The sequence below is a fragment of the Lepisosteus oculatus genome, chromosome 26 (genome assembly GCF_040954835.1).
Source record: "Lepisosteus oculatus isolate fLepOcu1 chromosome 26, fLepOcu1.hap2, whole genome shotgun sequence".
NCBI lineage: Eukaryota > Metazoa > Chordata > Actinopteri > Semionotiformes > Lepisosteidae > Lepisosteus > Lepisosteus oculatus.
Genome location: NC_090721.1, coordinates 6173812 through 6191904, shown reverse-complemented (window position 1 = coordinate 6191904; position 18093 = coordinate 6173812). Strand labels below are relative to the sequence as shown.

The window sequence follows — 18093 nt, the reverse complement described above, 5'->3', positions numbered from 1 at the left end:
CTGGTTTGCAAATCTATCGAAAGCACTTTCTTTGTGCTTGACAGATGGAGAGTATTTTTTATTATACTCCCAGCAGACAATGCTCACCTGCTACCCTTTGCGGAAGAAGCACTGGTGCAATTTTGGTGCTGCTGTGCGTCAGGAGCGGCCTGGGCTTTGATTGTGTTCATGTGGCCTTGAGCCAGCTGCTTCAGTCCGACTGCAGCCTTGAGGTGGCCAGCTCTGTGAATGGGTACCATTTACTCTGGGTAAAAGCATCATTGATCGGCAAATGATAAAAGGCACTTTGGGGCTGCTTTTCTAGGAAAACAAAAAAACACTCATGAACGGAGACCTCCTTTTAATCAACGCCTGCTTAAAATATTGACTGCAACGGAGACCAGCTGGTGGCCTTTGGTTTGAGTTAAGAGAATATGTCCCTTTTCTCCATCCATTTTCTGCTTCTTTCAATTTGGGGTTGTGGGGGAGCTGGAGCCTATCCCAGCAAGCAAAGGGTGCAAGGTGGGGTGCAGGACGCCAGTCCATCACAGGGCACACACACTCGCACCAGCGCCAGTTTTCCCAGAAGCCAATTAATCTACCAGCTTGTCCTTGGACTTTCCTGGGAGGAAACCCCATGCATACAAACTCCACCCAGATAGCAGCCTAGGTCAGGAACTGAACCCAGGACCCAAGCGTTGCAAGGCGGCAATGCTAACAACTGCATGACTGTGCCACCCTCTGGGAAACGGCTCGGGACCGGGGGTAAAATGGTATCGTTATGGCACCTTACTACACCTAAAATAACTATTTTCCTTTGCAAAGGACAGAAATGTTCTTAGTTCCAGATCTCTGTGTTATTGTAGTGTACTGTAAGACGCACGCCGGCCAGCTCTGCCACGGAGGGGCCGGCGCACATCTGTCTGGGAGCACGGACTTCTCTGCCAGCTCCTCTTCCCAGTCCCATCACCAGCTGCTGCTGCTGCAGGGGCTGTGAGCCTGGAGCTGTGGAGGCGCCTCTGGATTCGCCTGTACAGCCCTCCTGTAGCGCTTGAAAGGGGGGGAGGCTATTTCATCTCTTTGTAATTTCGTCAATGAGAATGGCAGGGCCCCTCTTTTACAACTGCACCTGCAGTCCGTCCTCAGTCATGACATCATCCAGCTTCGTTTTCTTGACAGACTGCGCTAAGCAGGAGCTGGTTTGCAAATCTATCGAAAGCACGTTCTTCGTGCTTGACAGATGGGGAGTATTTTTCATCATACTCCCAGCAGACCTGCTACCCTTGGCGGAAGTAGCACTGGTGCAATTCGCGGTGCAGCTGTGCGGCAGGAGCGCCGTCGTAGTGCCGGCACAGACTTGAGCAGAGTGAGAAGTCGTGTCGGGTTTGGGATCTGAGCCAGTTTTCACATTACAGGGTATCCCACAGCTCCTGCCCTATCAGAGCCTGTTGCCAGGCAGGCGTGCTCTCGGCGAGGGGACGCGCCGCATCCCTGTCTCTTCCTCGATCCCTCTTCCTCCGTCTCTCGCACGGCCTCCTGCCCCGCCGCCCTGTGGAACACCGACTCTCGCTGCGCTGCCATGGAAACCGCTCATGTGACTCACCTATTAATAAAGCCAGCCAGCCGGTGTATCGGGGCGGCCTGGCTGGAGGTTCCTGTGAGATTTTTACTTTTAAAGGGCCCGGCAGCACAACGTGTGGTTTTGCACTCCTCCCCCCACCACACACACAGAATCGACTGCAGCTTCTATACGGGGGTGTTTCTGTGTGCATGAACACTGACAGAAACGCGCGTGTTTCATCTGCATCACACTATCCTGCACTGTAGCGCACAGAATCGCCCCATTTCTCTTCCTTGACACAAAGGCAGCCGAGCCTCTCGTTAAACACTTGTCACCTCTTGAATAGCAGAAGCAGCACTGGCTGGGGAACAGTTTTGGTAATCGCTCCGAAGAGACAAAAAAAACAACAACAAAATATATGGCAACGGTTACAAGTGGGAAAGCATCCTTCAGTTGACCTGGCTCATTCCTGTCACTCTTAGTTACTCGCTCCTAGGATCTCCTCCAAGCTTGCTCCACACACCCACAACCCCACGTGTAAAAAAAAAAGGAACCTCCTGCTCTCGGTTCTTTTAAATGCAGTTCTGTCCTCGGGGTGAGGCAGTCTGTTCAGGCCGACTCCAGGAAGAACAGAACGCCGCTTGTCGAACTACACAATCTGCACTTTTGTCGGAGGGCCGCTTTCCGGAATTCAGCTGGGCTGAAGCCAAGCACCGCCCTGCCTCACATGAAGAGCTTATGCACCGGGAGCGGAGGGGAGGGAGGAGGCATGAGTGTTAAAAACCGGGCTGTTCTCAGCGAAAGGTTACAGTACAGGTCGGGTTCGTCTAAAGCTCTTCCAACAGAGCGCGGTTACACGTCAGCTCCGTCGTGACCACGCTGGAGGTGCCTCATCATCCGGAGCTACCACCAGTTAGCGTGTAAACCCGCAGTGACCGGAGGGCGGATCCGGTCGCCCGCTCTCCGACATGCGTGCGTGCGCGGGCGGCTGTGTGCGTGTCTGCGCATTCACAAATCCTTCTCGATTGAGTTCACTCAGGAACTAACTCGGCCCGAAGCGCCGGGGGACGAGATTCCACTTTTTATTTTTAGTCTGGCACCGAAAGAAAAGTGGGGGGCGGGGGCGGGGGGGGAGAGCGAGTTCCCTTTAAGCGGAGGCTCGCTGTGTCCCACGGCTCCGCCCCGCTTCACGTTGTTTCTGACTGCGAGGAGCGAGGCGATCCCCGCGCCCCGCGCCGCGCCCTGCCTGGTGCAAGGGGGCTGGCTGGAGATCTGCATTTCAAGCGTCGGGAAAGCACCCCGGGACACAGGGCTTTGTGTGGAGTGGAAGCACGAGCGCCGCGGTCCTGCGTGCGTGTAACCCGTGCCTTTCCCGAGGCAGCGGGCCCCTGCAAAACACGGGCAGAGGCACAAAGTCTGCAATACAAGCCACTGAAGTCACCGCCGCGGTGTCGAAAAACCAGTTTCCCCAGTGAATGCGAGTTTTTTTGTCCACAACTAAAGTCCTAACGATGTTATTTTACTCATACTGACAACTCCCGAATGGTCATTCAAAAAAAAAAACAACGACACATTATACACCTGCGGCTCTTGTACCGCACTAGGGATTGTGTCACCGCCTTTCAGCCTCCCATGCTTTTCAGGTACCGTCCTGCCCCGTCCGGTTCCGAGCGGGCAGATCCGTTCGGCGTGCCCGGAGACGGGCCGGCTCTGCGTGATTGATGGGCTCGCAGGCGGCGCGCCAAGCCCCGGCTTTAAATGCAAATGAGCCGCACGCACGACGGGCTGGTGCCCATGTGGACAGGCACCATGCCTTGTTGTTCTGCGCGCCCATTGGCTGCCGGGGATCGACCTGTTTTAATTGCATGCAAATGCGCTGCGGGGGAAGGCTGGCGGGAAAACCCGGCACGGCGTGGCGAAGCCGGGCTCCGGCGCCCAGTGAAGAGCGGTACATCTACCCCCCCTGTACCCTCGCCAAAGACTGCGGTAAAGGGAAAGAGCGCTTCCGGTTACAGGAGCGCTGTGTCTATATTCACCCATCCAAACCACGCAAAACATGCCACAGCCCTAATGCTTCAGCAAGCCCAGGGCTTGCGGGCGCAGCAATGGTGTAGCAAACCGTGCAGTTCACCCCTAGGATGGGAGTCACGATAGATGTTGTTGTCTGTATCTGTATACATCACACAGCAGCGCGCTGAATGTGGGCTGAGGCGCTCGCTTCGGAGTCAGGAATTTGAAGATGACGCCTGGAAAGATCCCCTCTTTCCCGACTGTGCGCGCCCTTCCTGACCCCATTTCCCAACATGTCAGCGCCGGACCTCGAGGGGGACTTCACTCTGGAGGCGACTGCGCACGCGACGACGGGGTGACACGCGAAGCTCCCCCCTCCTCCTCCTCCTCGCGCCGAATTCACGAGCGCAGAGGCCGATGACGTCACGCGATGCAGACTCGCGCTCCCCGAGCCCCGTTCACGGCGTGTCCGTGTCCGTGTCCGGTTTTGCGCCGCGTCTGTAGTATCTGGGAGGGGCCGAAGCGTGGAGAGGGAGGCGGGGAGAAGGGGGCGGGTGGATGAGCCGTGTGTGCTTTTCGTCTTGTTGTGTTTTCTGTTACTCGCATCGCCATCTTGTTGCAACCCCTCTCCGTGTGTGGAAGCCGTCCGAGGAGAGGGATCTGGGATTTGGTTTTATTTATTTATCCCCCCCACCCCGCCGATTTCTCGGAGGAGTGGAAAAGGCGAGCAGCCGGAAGCGAGCACAGCCGCGGAAGCTCCCCGCCCTCCCCGCTCCAGATCTGCAAGAAAAGATCATTTTCGAAGTAGCCGAGGTCCACTACGGGGCGAGAGATGAGCATCGAGACGCTTTTGGAAGCGGCGAGGTTTTTGGAATGGCAAGCACAGCAACAACAGAAAACACGTGGTAAGCGGGGGGTGCCGGGGTGAGAGGAGGGGTGGTGGGGGGGACACGCAGGAATTAAACCAGTCCAGAAAACACCAGTCCCGTCCGTGTTCGGTGCGTGGACGTGTGCTTCAGACGTGACCGATTCAGTGTCTTTAAAATGAGAGGGGAGGGACCTCTTTGACATCTGTTGTGATTCTCAAGATTTTTGTTTTTTAAATGTGCGCGTCTCCTGGATCTCCTTCACACGCTCCGCCGCGGTGGTCCGTCCTGCCGCCGGTGGTGTAGGTGTAACAGGGGGCTGACTCCGGGTGTAATACTTTGCTTCATCTGCTGTTGTCGGCTGGTTGGAGTTGCTGGTTCAGTGCGTGTGGGGATGCCTGACGATGACTGCTGCGTACTAAGCGGATCGCCCGCAGTCTTGCTGTGCAGACCTTCCTTGTAGGAGCCTGCTGCTGCACCTGACCGAAGGTGGTCGTGGGCTCCACAGGGGTTCCGAGAGGAGACGGGTGCGGGGAGAGGAGGAGGGGGGGCGTTTACTCTTCCGCACAACCTGCGTTATCTGTGCTCTGCGCCACGTGTGTGTTAATTTGTTGGTGCACAAAGCCAGCCTTCGCCACCCTCCCGGCGACGGCTCTGCCAGAGGGGTTCCCTCGAGTGCCCGCCGTGGGGAGGAGGCTGCAGCGGCTCTCCGCTCCCCCGGGCTGCGGAGGCGCGCCGTTTTCACACTCAAAGTTGATTTTTAAAAATGGAAAAGGGAAAATTACACCCCCCCCCCCCAAGAAAAAATAATCGAATTCGTTTCACTCGGCGTCGCGTTTCTGTAAAGGATTCAGTCGGTCCGTCTGCAAGGGCGGTGGCAAAACTTAAGAGACGTGCCAAACCCTTTTTAACAGAATGACTTGTCAGGCTCGGGTGTCATATGACGCACTTTTACAACCTACTTCCCTCTCAAACTCCTGACGAGCTCGGGTTTTTTTTTTTCCCTCTCCTTCTTTGCGGAAACTCCTTATATGTGTACTTTTTTGCTCGTTTCAAAAGCCGGGGTGTCGGGGAATTGGGGGTAAAAGGACAGCGACACCACAATTCTCCCCCTCCTCCTCCCTACCCACCCCCGAGACGAAACGTGTAGCGTCTGGGTTGTTTGTCGACCCAGCCCGGTGGGTGCCGCACGCGAAAGGGTTTTGTTAAAGCCCGCTGGTGACGTGTCAGCTGTAGCCACACCCCCCAGGCGAGACCGCGTGTCTGGGACCCGCCCCCCTCGACCACGTGCGCGCCGGGCACTCCTGCCAGACTCTGAAGGGTTTTTTCACCCCTCCTCCCTCCCCATCCTCTCCTTCGCTGGCGGGTCAGAGCCGGTGAGGAAAATAGGGCAGTTTTGTGTTCCCCTCTCCCTGACACACACACACTGCGCATAGGCCGTCTGTGCGCGTTATATAAGGCCGTATTTGTGCGTTTAAAAAGTGGAGCTTTGGCTGAAAGCACCGATCATCTCATTACCGTACGCTGCAATGGGGAAAAAAAAAATATGTGACGTTGGAAGTGGCCGATCCTTTTGAAAAGGAAAACGCAAATACGGTCATTTTGCGACAGTGAATCCGTCGTTTCTTTGTTCCCCGGTTAGGCTGCAGCGAGTAAGTGTACGTGTCTATAGTAAAAACACCCGCTTCCGTAGCGGCGTTCGACACGATAGCCCCCAGACCGCCGAACAAAGAAAAAGGCGATTTTTGTCGTGCTTCTCCTGCCTGCAGTTGAAAGTGCGGCGTTCAGTCGAGTGCGGGGAGGCGTGTCGTTGCGGTGCCGTGACGCGCGGCTTGACGAGCTGGCGAGCTGTCCGGTGAAGCGTGCCGGCGTTGGGCGCCGCGGACCGGGCCGGCGGTCGTGTGGGCGTCCGCTGGACGAGCGTCCGAGCTCCGCTGAGGATCACGGAAGTGCAAAAAAAGAAAACCCCCTTTAAAAGAAGCACGCTCGTCTAAAGATAACGAGAAGAAATTGCCACACAGTGCTAGCGAGCTCTTTCCATGTGGGCGTCAGTGCAGATGTGCTCGGTCATGCCCGCTGCAGAACTGGCTGACCCTTATACTGATGGAATCTACATAAACTCCCTTTAAAAATCCTCGCCTTCTGTGCCAGAAAGGTTAAACATCTTATAGATGCACGGCAAAATCTAATTTCCCAGATTGCAAAAGGGCTCTATTAACACTCTTGACATAAACCTTAATGCTGCCATAAAGTCATAACGTTAACGTCATTTTTAAGCTGATTGTTCTTCCTTCTTCAGCTGCACAGCTCTCCTGTGTAAGCTGACTACACCCCAGCGCAGGCGGCGTGGCCTTGAATCAGATAATGGGTCAGATTTCACTGGCTAGGTGATGGACTTTGCTTCTTTCAGCGGTGTCATGCAGAAATGCTGTTTTGTATTCCTTCGAAGTGGGAAGCTAGGCAGGCCTGTACAAAAGCAAGAAAGCACGTGTGTTTTGCTGGCCTTGATCTTCGCTTCCAGTATTTGCGGTTTAGTATTGTCGGTAGGCCACTCTCTGCTGTGCTCATGAGTTTTCAAAGCCTTCAAACTCTCAAAAAGGCTTTTGATACTGGTGCCAAGGGTGTCACCTCAGATCGGAAAAGCAGGCTTTCGTAAAAGGCCATCCTGACCCCCCTACACCATCCTTTTTCCTCTCATCAGGGATTGTATCCAACTGCCCTTTCCTGCAGGCCCCACGCATGTGCTCCTGTTTGTGTTTCAGCGCTGGTTCTGAGAAGTCCAGTGGGTCGGCATCGTCGGTGCCTTTCAGGGTTTTGACGATACTGGGAGTGGGCGAGGCCGGACTGGTGGTTTCTTGACCCTTCGTGGGTTTCCAGACATTAGACGAGGAGGCCTGGTTCCCTTCAGAGTGCTTGGGTGGGGGGCCTTCAGTGTTGCCCCAGAGCTTTTCACAGCGCAGGGGGGTGGGCAGTTCGCGTGGTCTTAGAACTGCCTGACAACAAAAGAAAACAAGACCAGCTTCATGAAGGCAAGCTCTTATCCCTCGGCTAAGGGCCCTGGGGGAGCTGCAGAATGACAGGATCCATCAGCTGCGCGTGTGAGCGTTTCGGGGTGCCGGAGCCCCTTCTGGAAGTGTAGGACGCTGGACCGAAGGGGCAAAGACCGGTGCAGTTCTCTGGGGAAAAGGAACGGTTTAGAAGAGCCAGCAGGTCTTTGGTAGGGCGGCAGGCAGCCAGAGCACCTGGTGATCACAGGATGGACGTGCAAGCTCCACACAGACCGGCACCCAAGGCTGAATATGAGTGAGAGCCGTTGAGCCGTGAGGCAGCGAACCATCACACCACTGTGTGTGATGAAGATCCAGGTACCTCTGGCGCCTCTGGAAGAACGTTTAGCTCGAAGGGTTGGACCAGGAACTCTGGCTTATCGAGGGCTATGTGAACCTTTAGTTTTCCTTCCATCAGAGCATTTGGATGACCTAATTGTGCTGTTTTTTTTCAGTTGATTTGAGCAGTTCAGGATGTTCTACACGTTTTTCATTTAAAACTAGACCTGTGGGATTGGGGGTCCTGAAGGATTAGACTTTGCACCACTGCATCCCAGATGCTGTTGGGACTGCAGCAAGTCTCCCATAAACTGCTGCTATAGGTGAGACAGACAGCGCTCCGCCTACTGGGTTCACCCCCGTTGCTCCTTTACGCAGCTGAGCCAGGTTTAGTGAAGGTCCTGCCTTGTTTGTTGCCCTTGGTATGACGTGAATAATTATGAGGAAAAATACATATACACGTTTATAGCATCTCTTGCCTCTGCAGTCTCGCATTGTTTTATAATGGGACCATTCAGGTTGATTTTGAAACCAGGCTGGTAAGCTGTGCTGTGCATGCAGATCTTTCCTTTATTGTTCTGTATGCAGTGTTAATATTCATCATTTTCCCTCTAGTATCAAGCCCTGCCCAGCAGAGAGCTCTTAGCTGACTACCAGGCCTAATTTAAAACAACAGCTTGTAAGCATCTGAGCTTTGCATCTTAGTCCATACTGATTTTTAGATGCTCATTAGGTAGATTGCTGAGTGCGATCTGAGCACCTGTACAGTTTTATTAGCATTTTTAATGAGTGAGAATGTGAGAACATAAGCTGTTATAAATCTCACTGTCTTGGTCACTAGACGTTGACTGGCCCCGTGGTTTATCCAGCTGTTGTCTAACAGATCCAAGGGAATCTGCTTCAGCAGTAATGACTGGGTTGCTTATTCCAGATAGACACCAGCTTTGGCATAAAGCAGTGTCTTCTGTTTTAGCCCTGAAACACACGCCTTCTTAATCCTCTTACCAGGAGATCCACAGTTTTCTTTGGTTCGTCAGCAGAGGTTAACAGCTGTTTTGACTCCAAACAGTTCAGAGTGCAGAGAAAAAGCAAGCTCACACTTTTTTTTTCCTGCTTGTGGAAAGTGTCCTTTCCGGGACTCAGCGGAGCAGAGTAGCTGTGTTTGCCTGGGTGTGTGGTGCGTGGTGCGTGCCCTCTCACTCCTCTCACATTACCGATGGTGCCTTGCCAGAGGACAAACAAGGCATCACCACGCTGGAAGCTCGCACTGGCAGCAGAGGTACTAGATATATTCAGCTGAGTAACTGTGGGCCCCTTCGTCACTCTGTAAATATAGCGGAGAGTACAACCCTGCCAGTTCCTTCGCAGTGGTGCTCATGTTTCCGAAAGAGACATTTTCCACTGCAGCTATTTAAGGCATGTGCTCAGGGGCTGTCTCTTAATTGCCGTGCTGCTGCTCTGTAGGTGTGTAATCGGAGTAATGCCTGATGGCGTCTGGGAACATCGGCTCAGTCACAGTCTTGCCCAGCGCGCGGTGTGAGCTTCTGACTGGGGACATTCTTGCTCATCGTCATCCCTCAGTGCCTGCTGCTAGTACTGGCTGATTTGTTTTGGGCTAAATCTTGGGTTGTACAGTGACCACCATTGTTAAACACCGAGCAAAGGACATGAGGTTTTCATTTCCAGGCCTCTCTGCCTCGTGACTGCACTGTCCTGGGGATAAATGTGTCAGTTCCTCCTTCTCAAGAGGCGCTTATCCGTCCATGTTCCCGAGCTCTCCAGTAGGAACCAGAGTGTGAGTTAAGGCTGAGAGGGCTGGCTGGTGCTCTCCAGCTTCCTCCACTGTGTCCCCAGCGTCTGTCTGTGCTGCCGCCTGCGGTCTGGGTGGCTGAGTGCCCTGGCCGGCCCGTGAGCACCAAGGAGAGGGTCACTAGGCAACTGTGAGCCCAGGTGCGGGACAATCTTGGACGTCCTCCAGGTTTCTCTGCATTCTGCTGGCCACACGTGTGCGTATCGGTATCCTCCTCCTCCATTGAAGAAAAGGCTCTGCTGCTCCCCTTCCTGCGCCGGGGCAGTTTCAGTGCCCGTGCCTCAGCGCTCTGGGGGGCAGCTCTTCTGCAGCTTGCAGGCACAGAGGTCTGTGGTCGAGCTCTTTCTAAGCTTTGTAATTATTAAAGGTTGCCGCGGGAACGAGAGCAGAGGGTACTGATCTCACCTTCGTCTCCGATGCTTTATCTCAGATGCGAGGATCCCACTGACACAGGCGACTGAGAATCGGAATAATCCGGGGAGCTCATTTCTGTGCTCTTTTGGCTGCTGAGAAATCCCTCCAGTTCGCTCCCAGGGTTCCTTAAAAGGCACAGTGGTGTTTCTAAAGCACGAGGCAGAGAACGCAGAAGCAGGCAGCTGTGTGGTGTGCTGGACTTAGAGCTCTGGACTTCTGACTGGGAGGTTGTGGGTTCCAGTCCCATGTGGGGCCCTGCGGTAGTACCCTGGAGCCAGACCCTGCACTGCGGTGGCTTCAGTATAGCGCCCAGCTGTATAAACGAGTCCAGATATGCGGCGCTGTGGAGAAAAGCATGAGCCCAAACACTCATAAGAACAATAAGCGGAGAAGTCTTTGCAGGCCTGCTGAATTGATCCCCTGGCTAATGAGATCAGAAAAAAGTAGCTGAAGGGGCTGGTGGGGTCCGGGTCTGAGGTAGTGTAGGTGGTTAACAAGGTGCTGGGAGCCGCTGTCTGGGACAGTGTGGGTGTTCAAGGAGCTCTGCGTGTTAAACCTGCTTGCTGTGTTTGCCATTTGTTTGCTGATTCCTGGCGGTACAAAGCGGCCTCACTATGCTGGATGTCTGGCCTGGGGCAGTGGCCGGGCTCAAAGAGCCCGGCGGCGGTGTGGAGTGGTTGGCGCGTCTCTGTAGCGAGGCCAGGCGTCTGTGTAAACTACGTCTCTGCCGCTGCCAGACGCGTTTAAACCCCCACCACCACCACCACCACCACCACCCCCGTTGTGGCTGTCAGAGATGGATTCGGTGCGCCGTTCTTCTGTAACGGGGGAAAATTACAATGCAACCTGCTGAAACGGCCACATATGATCCTTATTGATGTGCAGCGGAGCTTTCGAGTGTCTGACTCTAACATCCGTGTTTCCATGGCAACGCGAAGGCCCACCCCGGTTAGCTGCGGCAGCCTGCCCTGCTCCTCGGGGGGGGGTGTCTGCTACACTGCGGTCTGATTGGAGCTTCCAGGTCCCTGGAATTCAGTGTCTACCTCTCCCTCCCCTCCCCCTTTCTTATAAATCAGGTAAAGCACATATTTCTACTCCCGTCTTTTGTCCTGAGCACGTGCTACCGAGCACGGAGTCTGAGATCTAACGCGTGGGGTTCGAGGTAAATGGCTCCAGTTGCATGCAGACCTGTCTTTTGAGCCTTGAAAGGAGAAAAGGTCCTCCTCCCCCCCTTTGTCTTTCCTCCTCTGTCTCTCTCTCAGGTGTGCGGTGTCTGCTTCTGTGTGACGTCTGTCTGAAAGGTCGTGACCTCCTGCTCTCTGTGGGCAGCTGGGGGATGTGTGCTCAGAACTGCCCTTGTGTGTAATATTAGGTGAAATTAGGCCTGGGGGTGTGTGGTTTGTGCAGTGGTTAGGACTGCTGCCTCACAGCGCTGGGGCCTTGGGTTCAGTTCTGGACCTGGTGTGCTGTCTGCGTGGAGTTTGTATGTTCTGCCTGTGGTCAGGTGGGTTTCTTGCAGACGATCCGGTTTCCTCCCACAGTCCAGAGACTGGTAGATACTGGTAGGTTAATTGGCTTCTGGGAAAATTGGCCCTGGTTTGAGTGTGAATGTGTGCGTTTGAATCTGCCCTGCGATGGACTGGCATCCCATCCAGAGTGTGTCCTGCCTTGTGCTCTTTGCTTGCTGGGATAGGCTCCCACACGGCCCTGGATTGGATGAAGTGGTTAGAAAATGGTGTCATGCATGAAACTAGACCTGACTTTACAGATGTCTGGAAATAGCTTTTGGAAAAATGCATTTTCGGGTAGATAGCCCCCAGTTTTTAACTGTGTCCCCATGGCTGCCAGTGTTTTTCTGAGATACAGTTATGGGTTGTGCCTCAAAGCATCGCACTTCAAATTACTGCAGATTGTTGTGCATGAAAAACAACTGTAAAGTTGCCTTATTTGTCATTTATGTTAAAATACATGTTGGCCACAGACCTCCAATAGGAATCTCGTGCTCTAGTCAGGCTTTCCTGAGCTAAAAAAACAAATGACCAGGTCCTGCAGGCGGGAGAGGTGAGACTGCCCTATAGTGACCTCAGGGGAATGTTCAGAACAGCCCTCCAGTCTCTCAGGGGCGTCAGCTGTTTCCTCAGCCTGAATCAGCCCCTTCGCCGCACAGCGACGGTCTCTTCGGCCCAGGACGTGCAGACTGAGAGGGTTTGAAATCCTGTGTCTCTGCCGAAGTGTTGAAACCTAGATGAGTGCATGCGACCCCCCTCCTGTCCCTCCCCCGTACCCACTCTGCTGTGTGAGTCAGTGTGGGGGCCCTGCGAGGAGACTCTGCAGTCTGTCCTGTCACTGAGCCAAGCTTGCAGTGCTCGCGAGCAGCTCAGATTTTGCTCCAGATTTTCCCGGACAAATCCGATTGCAGAGTCAGCTCAGGGATGCCTTCCGTCCTCTAAGCTCCCGGTGTTTTTTTTCCTGTAGGCGTACAGTTTTCTTGGACCTCTGCTGGGACAGGAAACGCCGGCACCTTGGTGCCGTTCGGCTTCTTTTCTGCTTTCCTCCCCCTTGAAAGCGGGAAACAGTATTTGCTTACTGCAACTTTCAGACTGTTTCCTGGTTATTTTCCCTGTCGTTACTCTGTCGCTTTTGGCAGGCTGGTGTTAATAGTGGCAGAGGCTCAGCTGCACACTTGTACCCTAAAATATTCACAGCCTTGTGCATAAGGCTCTGCTAGAAGCAGAAGGCCCGCAGTTGCCAGACACTGCTGTGTTAGTGTCTTGATTTATTTCACGCATGTCACTGTGTGGCACCAGGACAGAGACCTTCCACTGTGACCTGACAGACACTGCTATTTAATAGTGTGCCAGAGTAAGAGGAGGATTTCTGAACTCTACCACAGACCCTTTCTTCAAAGGAGTAACGTGACTGGGGTTATCCTGAACACAGCCTGATAACCTTTACTTGACAGTACATGGAGAGCTGGTTAACTCCCCAATGTCAGATACAGTTGATTGTGCCATGAATATTTGTCTGGTCCTTTTTGGCTTTTGTCACAATTTGTTTCCGAATTCATCTTGGGGATTTGAATTTGTGTCAGTTTTCTTGGAGCGGAACGCGATTCTTTACAGTCTTCTTTACATACTCCCTTTTGTGTATTTTCCTTCCTTTTTAAGACCTAAGGCATCAGGTGCTTGGTACACTGGAACAAAAGCGTAGGGGCAGCACCTGAGATCATGGCCCTTAGAGAACATAAACAGCTCTTCATGGGTAATCTGCTGATGCTGACAGACCCAGGTGGGAGTGCCGCTGTGTCAGCCACGCCCACCGTGAGTCAGTGTTCTCAGCTGACACTTATGCAATCACAGCCTCTGCAAAGGAATACAGAAGGACTGAAGGAAACAGAAAGATTTCACTGTCCTGTATATACTCTATAGTTGTGATTTCCCTGTGGATTTCTCTGTCAGTTGCAGTGCACAGTAGATATTCCTTGTTACACTGAAAGCTACTTTCTTAGAAAGAAAAACCTCGGCTGACATGCTGGTGAGAGGAAAAGCAGGCTAACGGATCTCTCTTGAAAGGAAGATGGAAGGCAGGGGGTTAGAGCAGTTGTCTGGACATGGTGCAGGTTCCTGCTGGCCTCAGGGAGTCTCCCGGTATCGGTGATCTCGGCGGGGCACTGACGGGGTGTGTGGTTTGTGCCTGTTGTCCACAGAGGAGAATGAGCTCTTGGAGAAGGTGCGCTCAGACCGGGAGGCGGAGCAGAAGCGGGTGGAAGTGATGTCACCAGTGCAGGCCATGCGGACGAACCACGTGGGCAGGGGCGAGGAGGCGTGCCCAGAGCATCACCCCAGCCCGGCCGCTCCCCCTCCCCTCCCCCCGCCGCTGCCCGTCGCCGTGATCCCCATCCCCATGGTGACCGCCAGCCCAGCCGCCCCGCCCCCGCCTCCCCTGGCCCCGCCCCCGGCCACCGCCCTCTCGCCCGCCGTGGCCACGCCCCGCCTCAGCCCCCCCAGCAAGGAGCCCCACCACTCCCCGCCCGCGCCGCCCCCGCCGGTGCCGCCGCCGCCCCCCCATCGGACGCTGCTGGGCCCGCAGGTGAAGGTGGAGCCCACCACCCCGCCCCAGTCCGGCAGCCCCAAGCAGCAGCTGGCCGTGCAGTCCTACCCCGGCTCCATCATCGCCCCTCCCTTCCTGTCCCAGCCCAACGCAGGGTCCCGGCCGGCCGGCATCGACGACGCCAAGACGCTGGACCAGAAGAGGCGCCCAGGGGGGTGAGTGACGCCCCGCTTTCAGTCTGTCTGGATTTCGGCCAGAACCTAAAAAAATCAAATAAAGCATTTTTGTCATTTTGAGACAAAACCTCGGGCTTAGGTCTCGCCAGATCTAGCACAGCTCCTCACAGGTAGAGAAAACATCTGTTTAGGAAGTGGTTTCTGTTTTTTAAACCTTTGAAGAAGCATGGGAGAGCTCACATCTGAATCCAATTAATACGGTTCCACGTCAGAACCCTTGAAAAGCAAGCAGCGTTGAATGGGAGTTGCTATTCAGTGTCGGCGGGTTTTGATACTGTTGTGGTTGAAGTTATTACATTTGTTAAACAAACACTGTATTCATTCTGTGGCCCTGCGAGACTTCGGACAGCCAGTAGGCTACTCCTTTACGGAGGCAGCACTGCAGACATTGGAATGAGTTTGAGTTTCTGCTGGGGGCTTCAGCCACACAGGAAGTCACAGAGGTAGAGGGAGACGGGACCTCGCTGGTTCAGTGCCCTTGTGGGACCGAGACATGCTGGGATTGGGGGCATGAACGCAAATGGAGACCTTTTGTGTTTCGCCACAGTGGGCACTGGTTAGAGAAGAGAGCAGTATCCTGGTGTTCCTGGCTTTGTTGTACGAGCAGAAGGACAGAGATACAAGACCAGTCAGGGAGTCTGAGTTTTGTTCATCGTTTTAATACTTGTTCTGTGAGTCTCGTCCTGAAGAGTTGCCCTCCGCAAATCAATAATCCTTTTGTTCTGATCTGTGCTTGCAGGGCAGGGACAAGAGAAGTACATAACAAGCTTGAAAAAAACAGGTGGGTCATTCTCTCTCCCTGGTCTCTCATTCACAGATGTACTCAGGGTTCAGCTCTATAGAAAGCTGACAGTTAGGTAACCAGCAGTTGTGTTTGTCTGGGGCCCTTAATCATCTCACTGTCGGACTTATAAGTAGTTATAAGTCATGGTTGATTCTGATCCGAGTCCTGGATGAAAGGAGAGCTCCCAATCCTCACCTCTGTGAGGATAGTAGCAGGCTGGGAAGCAGGATTGTGGGGGTAGAACGATGTTCCCAGGAGTAAGGAGTACAGTGGAGGAGCTGGGAGGCAAGACAACAGATGATGGGGATTCAGACAGTTTGTTGCTTCAGTAACGAAATGAGCCGCGTGATCTGGGGAGGCTTGAGTTGTGAGAGGGATGCCGACAGGACTTCCTGTAAACGATGCTGTGCCCCAACACTGAGCCATTGGGAAGTCCAGCAAAGCCACCTCGTATTGCAAACAAGACCAAAAGTGTTCGGTAGTTTTGGCTAGAGAAGCCAGACAAAGTACACTTGATTGAAAGGAGTAATTAACATGTAGTCGTTTCTATGCAAAATCATCTAAATGTCCAATTAGTTCAAATGTGCTCGTCCAGCCTAGATCACTTTTAAAAGAAAACTGCTCAGGGTCTCCAAAAAGTCTAGTTTGAGACGTGTGTTGTGACTTGACTTGTGGCATTACTGGAGTGCACCCCAGGCTGCAGTCCGAAGGCAGCTCTTGCGATGGGGTGTTGCCGTGGTGCCGTTCCTTGAGGAACGGGCCTGAATTCCCAGGCGGCGGCACAGAACTGAGAGCCAGCGGGAGAGAGTGGGGGAGCAGTCAGCCGGAACTCTCCCCTCTTTGGTCGGCTCCTTGCCAGACACCTGCGGGCTCGCAGGAACAGCAGAACAATGAGGGCTCTGCGACTGGGGCACGGCTGCGGGTCTCGTTCTCCCGCGAGCTGGGTGCAGGGGTCGTTCCCGGAGAGAGCTGGCTCTCGCTCGGACCAAACGGCAGTGGCTGATTGGGTGGGGAATTGAGTAAAAAGGACTCTTTAATTGGCGATTCCAGCTTTCCAAGAGGAACGCCGGGTTGAAGATCATTTCAGTGAATGATCCTACTTGAAGCCCCCGTGGAGCAGACTAAACCTACATCATATCCCCGCTGTCGTCGCAGACTTACTGAGCGTCTTGTTCTCTCCAACTCTCTCCCCCCCACAATTAGACGGGCGCACCTGAAGGAGTGCTTCGAGACTCTGAAGAGAAACATCCCCAGCGTGGATGAGAAGAAGACCTCGAACCTGAGCGTGCTGCGAAGTGCCTTGAGGTATATCCAGGTAGGTAGCTCTGGTCATTGACCGTGCTGGTACCGCACAGAGAGTTCCGCCCTCCCCCCTCCAAAGAGCAGATGTGTCCCTGCTTGTCCTGCTGATCCCCTGCTGGTGTGTAGAGGTTCGGTGTGACTCCGAGTGTCACTCAGGGGGAGCTGCCCTTGGGTGCTGGATGAGAAGGATCCCCACCTGTAGGCGAAAGCGTCTTGGCATCCTTTAAAATGGAAAGTGCTACATAAATGCAAAAAAGAATTATTATATGGGGTAGTTGGAAGTAAAAATTCTAAGGGGTAGCAATTTACTGCATTCCAGAATTTGAGAGCCTTTTGTGCGTTGTGTAAGCCAGCACCTGGTGAAGCATGTTGTGTGCTTGTTGCTGTATCTTCAGTAAAAGACAGCAGAGCCAGACCCTGCCGTTAATGTACACTGTACACTAATTTTCTGCTTCATTGGTTCTGTTGGTAGAAATGTTTGCAGCTCTTAAATCCTAGAGGGGATCAAATGGCCTGTGAACCCAGGGTCTTTGTTTCAATGCCTGTAAATATTGCATCATTACCATGTGTGCAGGTTTGGGCATCGTGGAAGATGTGCTGCCCTAACCTGCAAAAGCTTTGTGTTGCTTATCGCCGCATTTGACAAAAGGCCTTTCCAAGCCTTCAAGAACGCCGGTGCAGCCCCGTAATCTGTATTCCACAAGCTTGTCTTCGGAGACGCAGTGTGAATCTATACTTGGTCTCCCCTGCCTGGGAATTGGCTTATGAGTGCGGATCAGGCAAGGGCACAGGGAAAATTGCTGTTTTTTAATTAGTTTGTTATTCCCTTCGGTCTGTGGAAAGAAATATGGAAATGGGTTGGCAGCAGGATTCCTGGCCTGTTGTCTCCTCTCAGTGTGCAGACGTTTGTTACCCGTTTCGTTTTCCATGAATTACGGAATGATGATCCGGAATTCCATGGGGTGATAGCAGTGTTTGAGGGTGTGGATAAAATCATGGCTCATGTTATTATAGTAAGACAGTATTCATGACAAAAATGAGCCACCGACTGTCTGACACCCTCCAAAAAAGTCTTTATTGTGCCTTTGAAGTTTCAGAAGTGTATCTGCACAGACCAGGTGGGCTTAACTCAGTCTGCTTTGCTTACCGCCTGTACCATAGCTAACTTTAATGCAGCCACTCCACTTTCTGAATTGAACTTGCTGAACTTTCAGCCGCTCCACTTTCTGAATTGTGCCAAAGCTAAACCGTATTGTAGGTGCGCATTCTGTTGTTTCCGAAAACAAATGGAAAAGTTTCGTTTGCTTCTGGGCTCGTCATGTGGATTCCAGACAAGTGCCTCGAGATTGAAGTCTGGCACTGCGGCCCCAGGGTCTGCGCAGTGTTTACTGATACAGGTGGTGCCAGCAGAAAATATGTTGTTGCTAATTTGCGCTGGTTTGCACATGGAGCACCCCGTTTTGAAAACTGCTTTAGTGCTGGTGTCATGCATACTCAGCTAAAATGGGATTTGCTAGACAAGAAATCATTGAGCAGATCATACTTTGCATGCACATTAACAACATACTGCCCTAAAGGAAAGCACAGTGCTTGCTTCATCGATTAGAAGTGATGAGAAATACAATAGTTACAGCGGAGATTCTGTGGATTCTTTGCTTTGCAACAGAAATGATCGTTTCTGATACGAAACCCCTCGCAGTCTCCCCGAAAGCCCACAAAGTCAAGCGGAACTGGGAACGCACAGGCTGGAAAGAG

The 18093-nt window shown here is 53.2% G+C and overlaps 1 protein-coding gene and 1 long non-coding RNA gene across 3 annotated transcripts in view; one reads left to right on the top strand and one right to left on the bottom strand.

The window, feature by feature from the left end:
• Positions 1 to 1864: 1864 nt before the first annotated feature.
• On the bottom strand, positions 1865 to 3839 carry LOC138225134 (uncharacterized). Its single transcript, XR_011183706.1, has 2 exons — positions 3120 to 3839; positions 1865 to 2928 (listed from the first exon to the last, which is right to left on the bottom strand). It is a non-coding gene; the product is annotated as an uncharacterized lncRNA (long non-coding RNA).
• Positions 3816 to 18093, top strand: part of mnta (MAX network transcriptional repressor a) — a 28573-nt gene continuing 14295 nt past the window's right edge. Inside the window, exons 1-4 of one of the 2 annotated variants that reach the window (XM_069184210.1) lie at positions 3816 to 4455; positions 13673 to 14231; positions 14992 to 15033; positions 16240 to 16351. In XM_069184210.1, coding sequence (XP_069040311.1) covers positions 4383 to 4455; positions 13673 to 14231; positions 14992 to 15033; positions 16240 to 16351 — 786 coding nt within the window. In that variant the 5' untranslated portion in view covers positions 3816 to 4382. The remainder of the gene's footprint in view (positions 4456 to 13672; positions 14232 to 14991; positions 15034 to 16239; positions 16352 to 18093) is intronic. The other variant, XM_069184211.1, reaches the window with a different exon arrangement.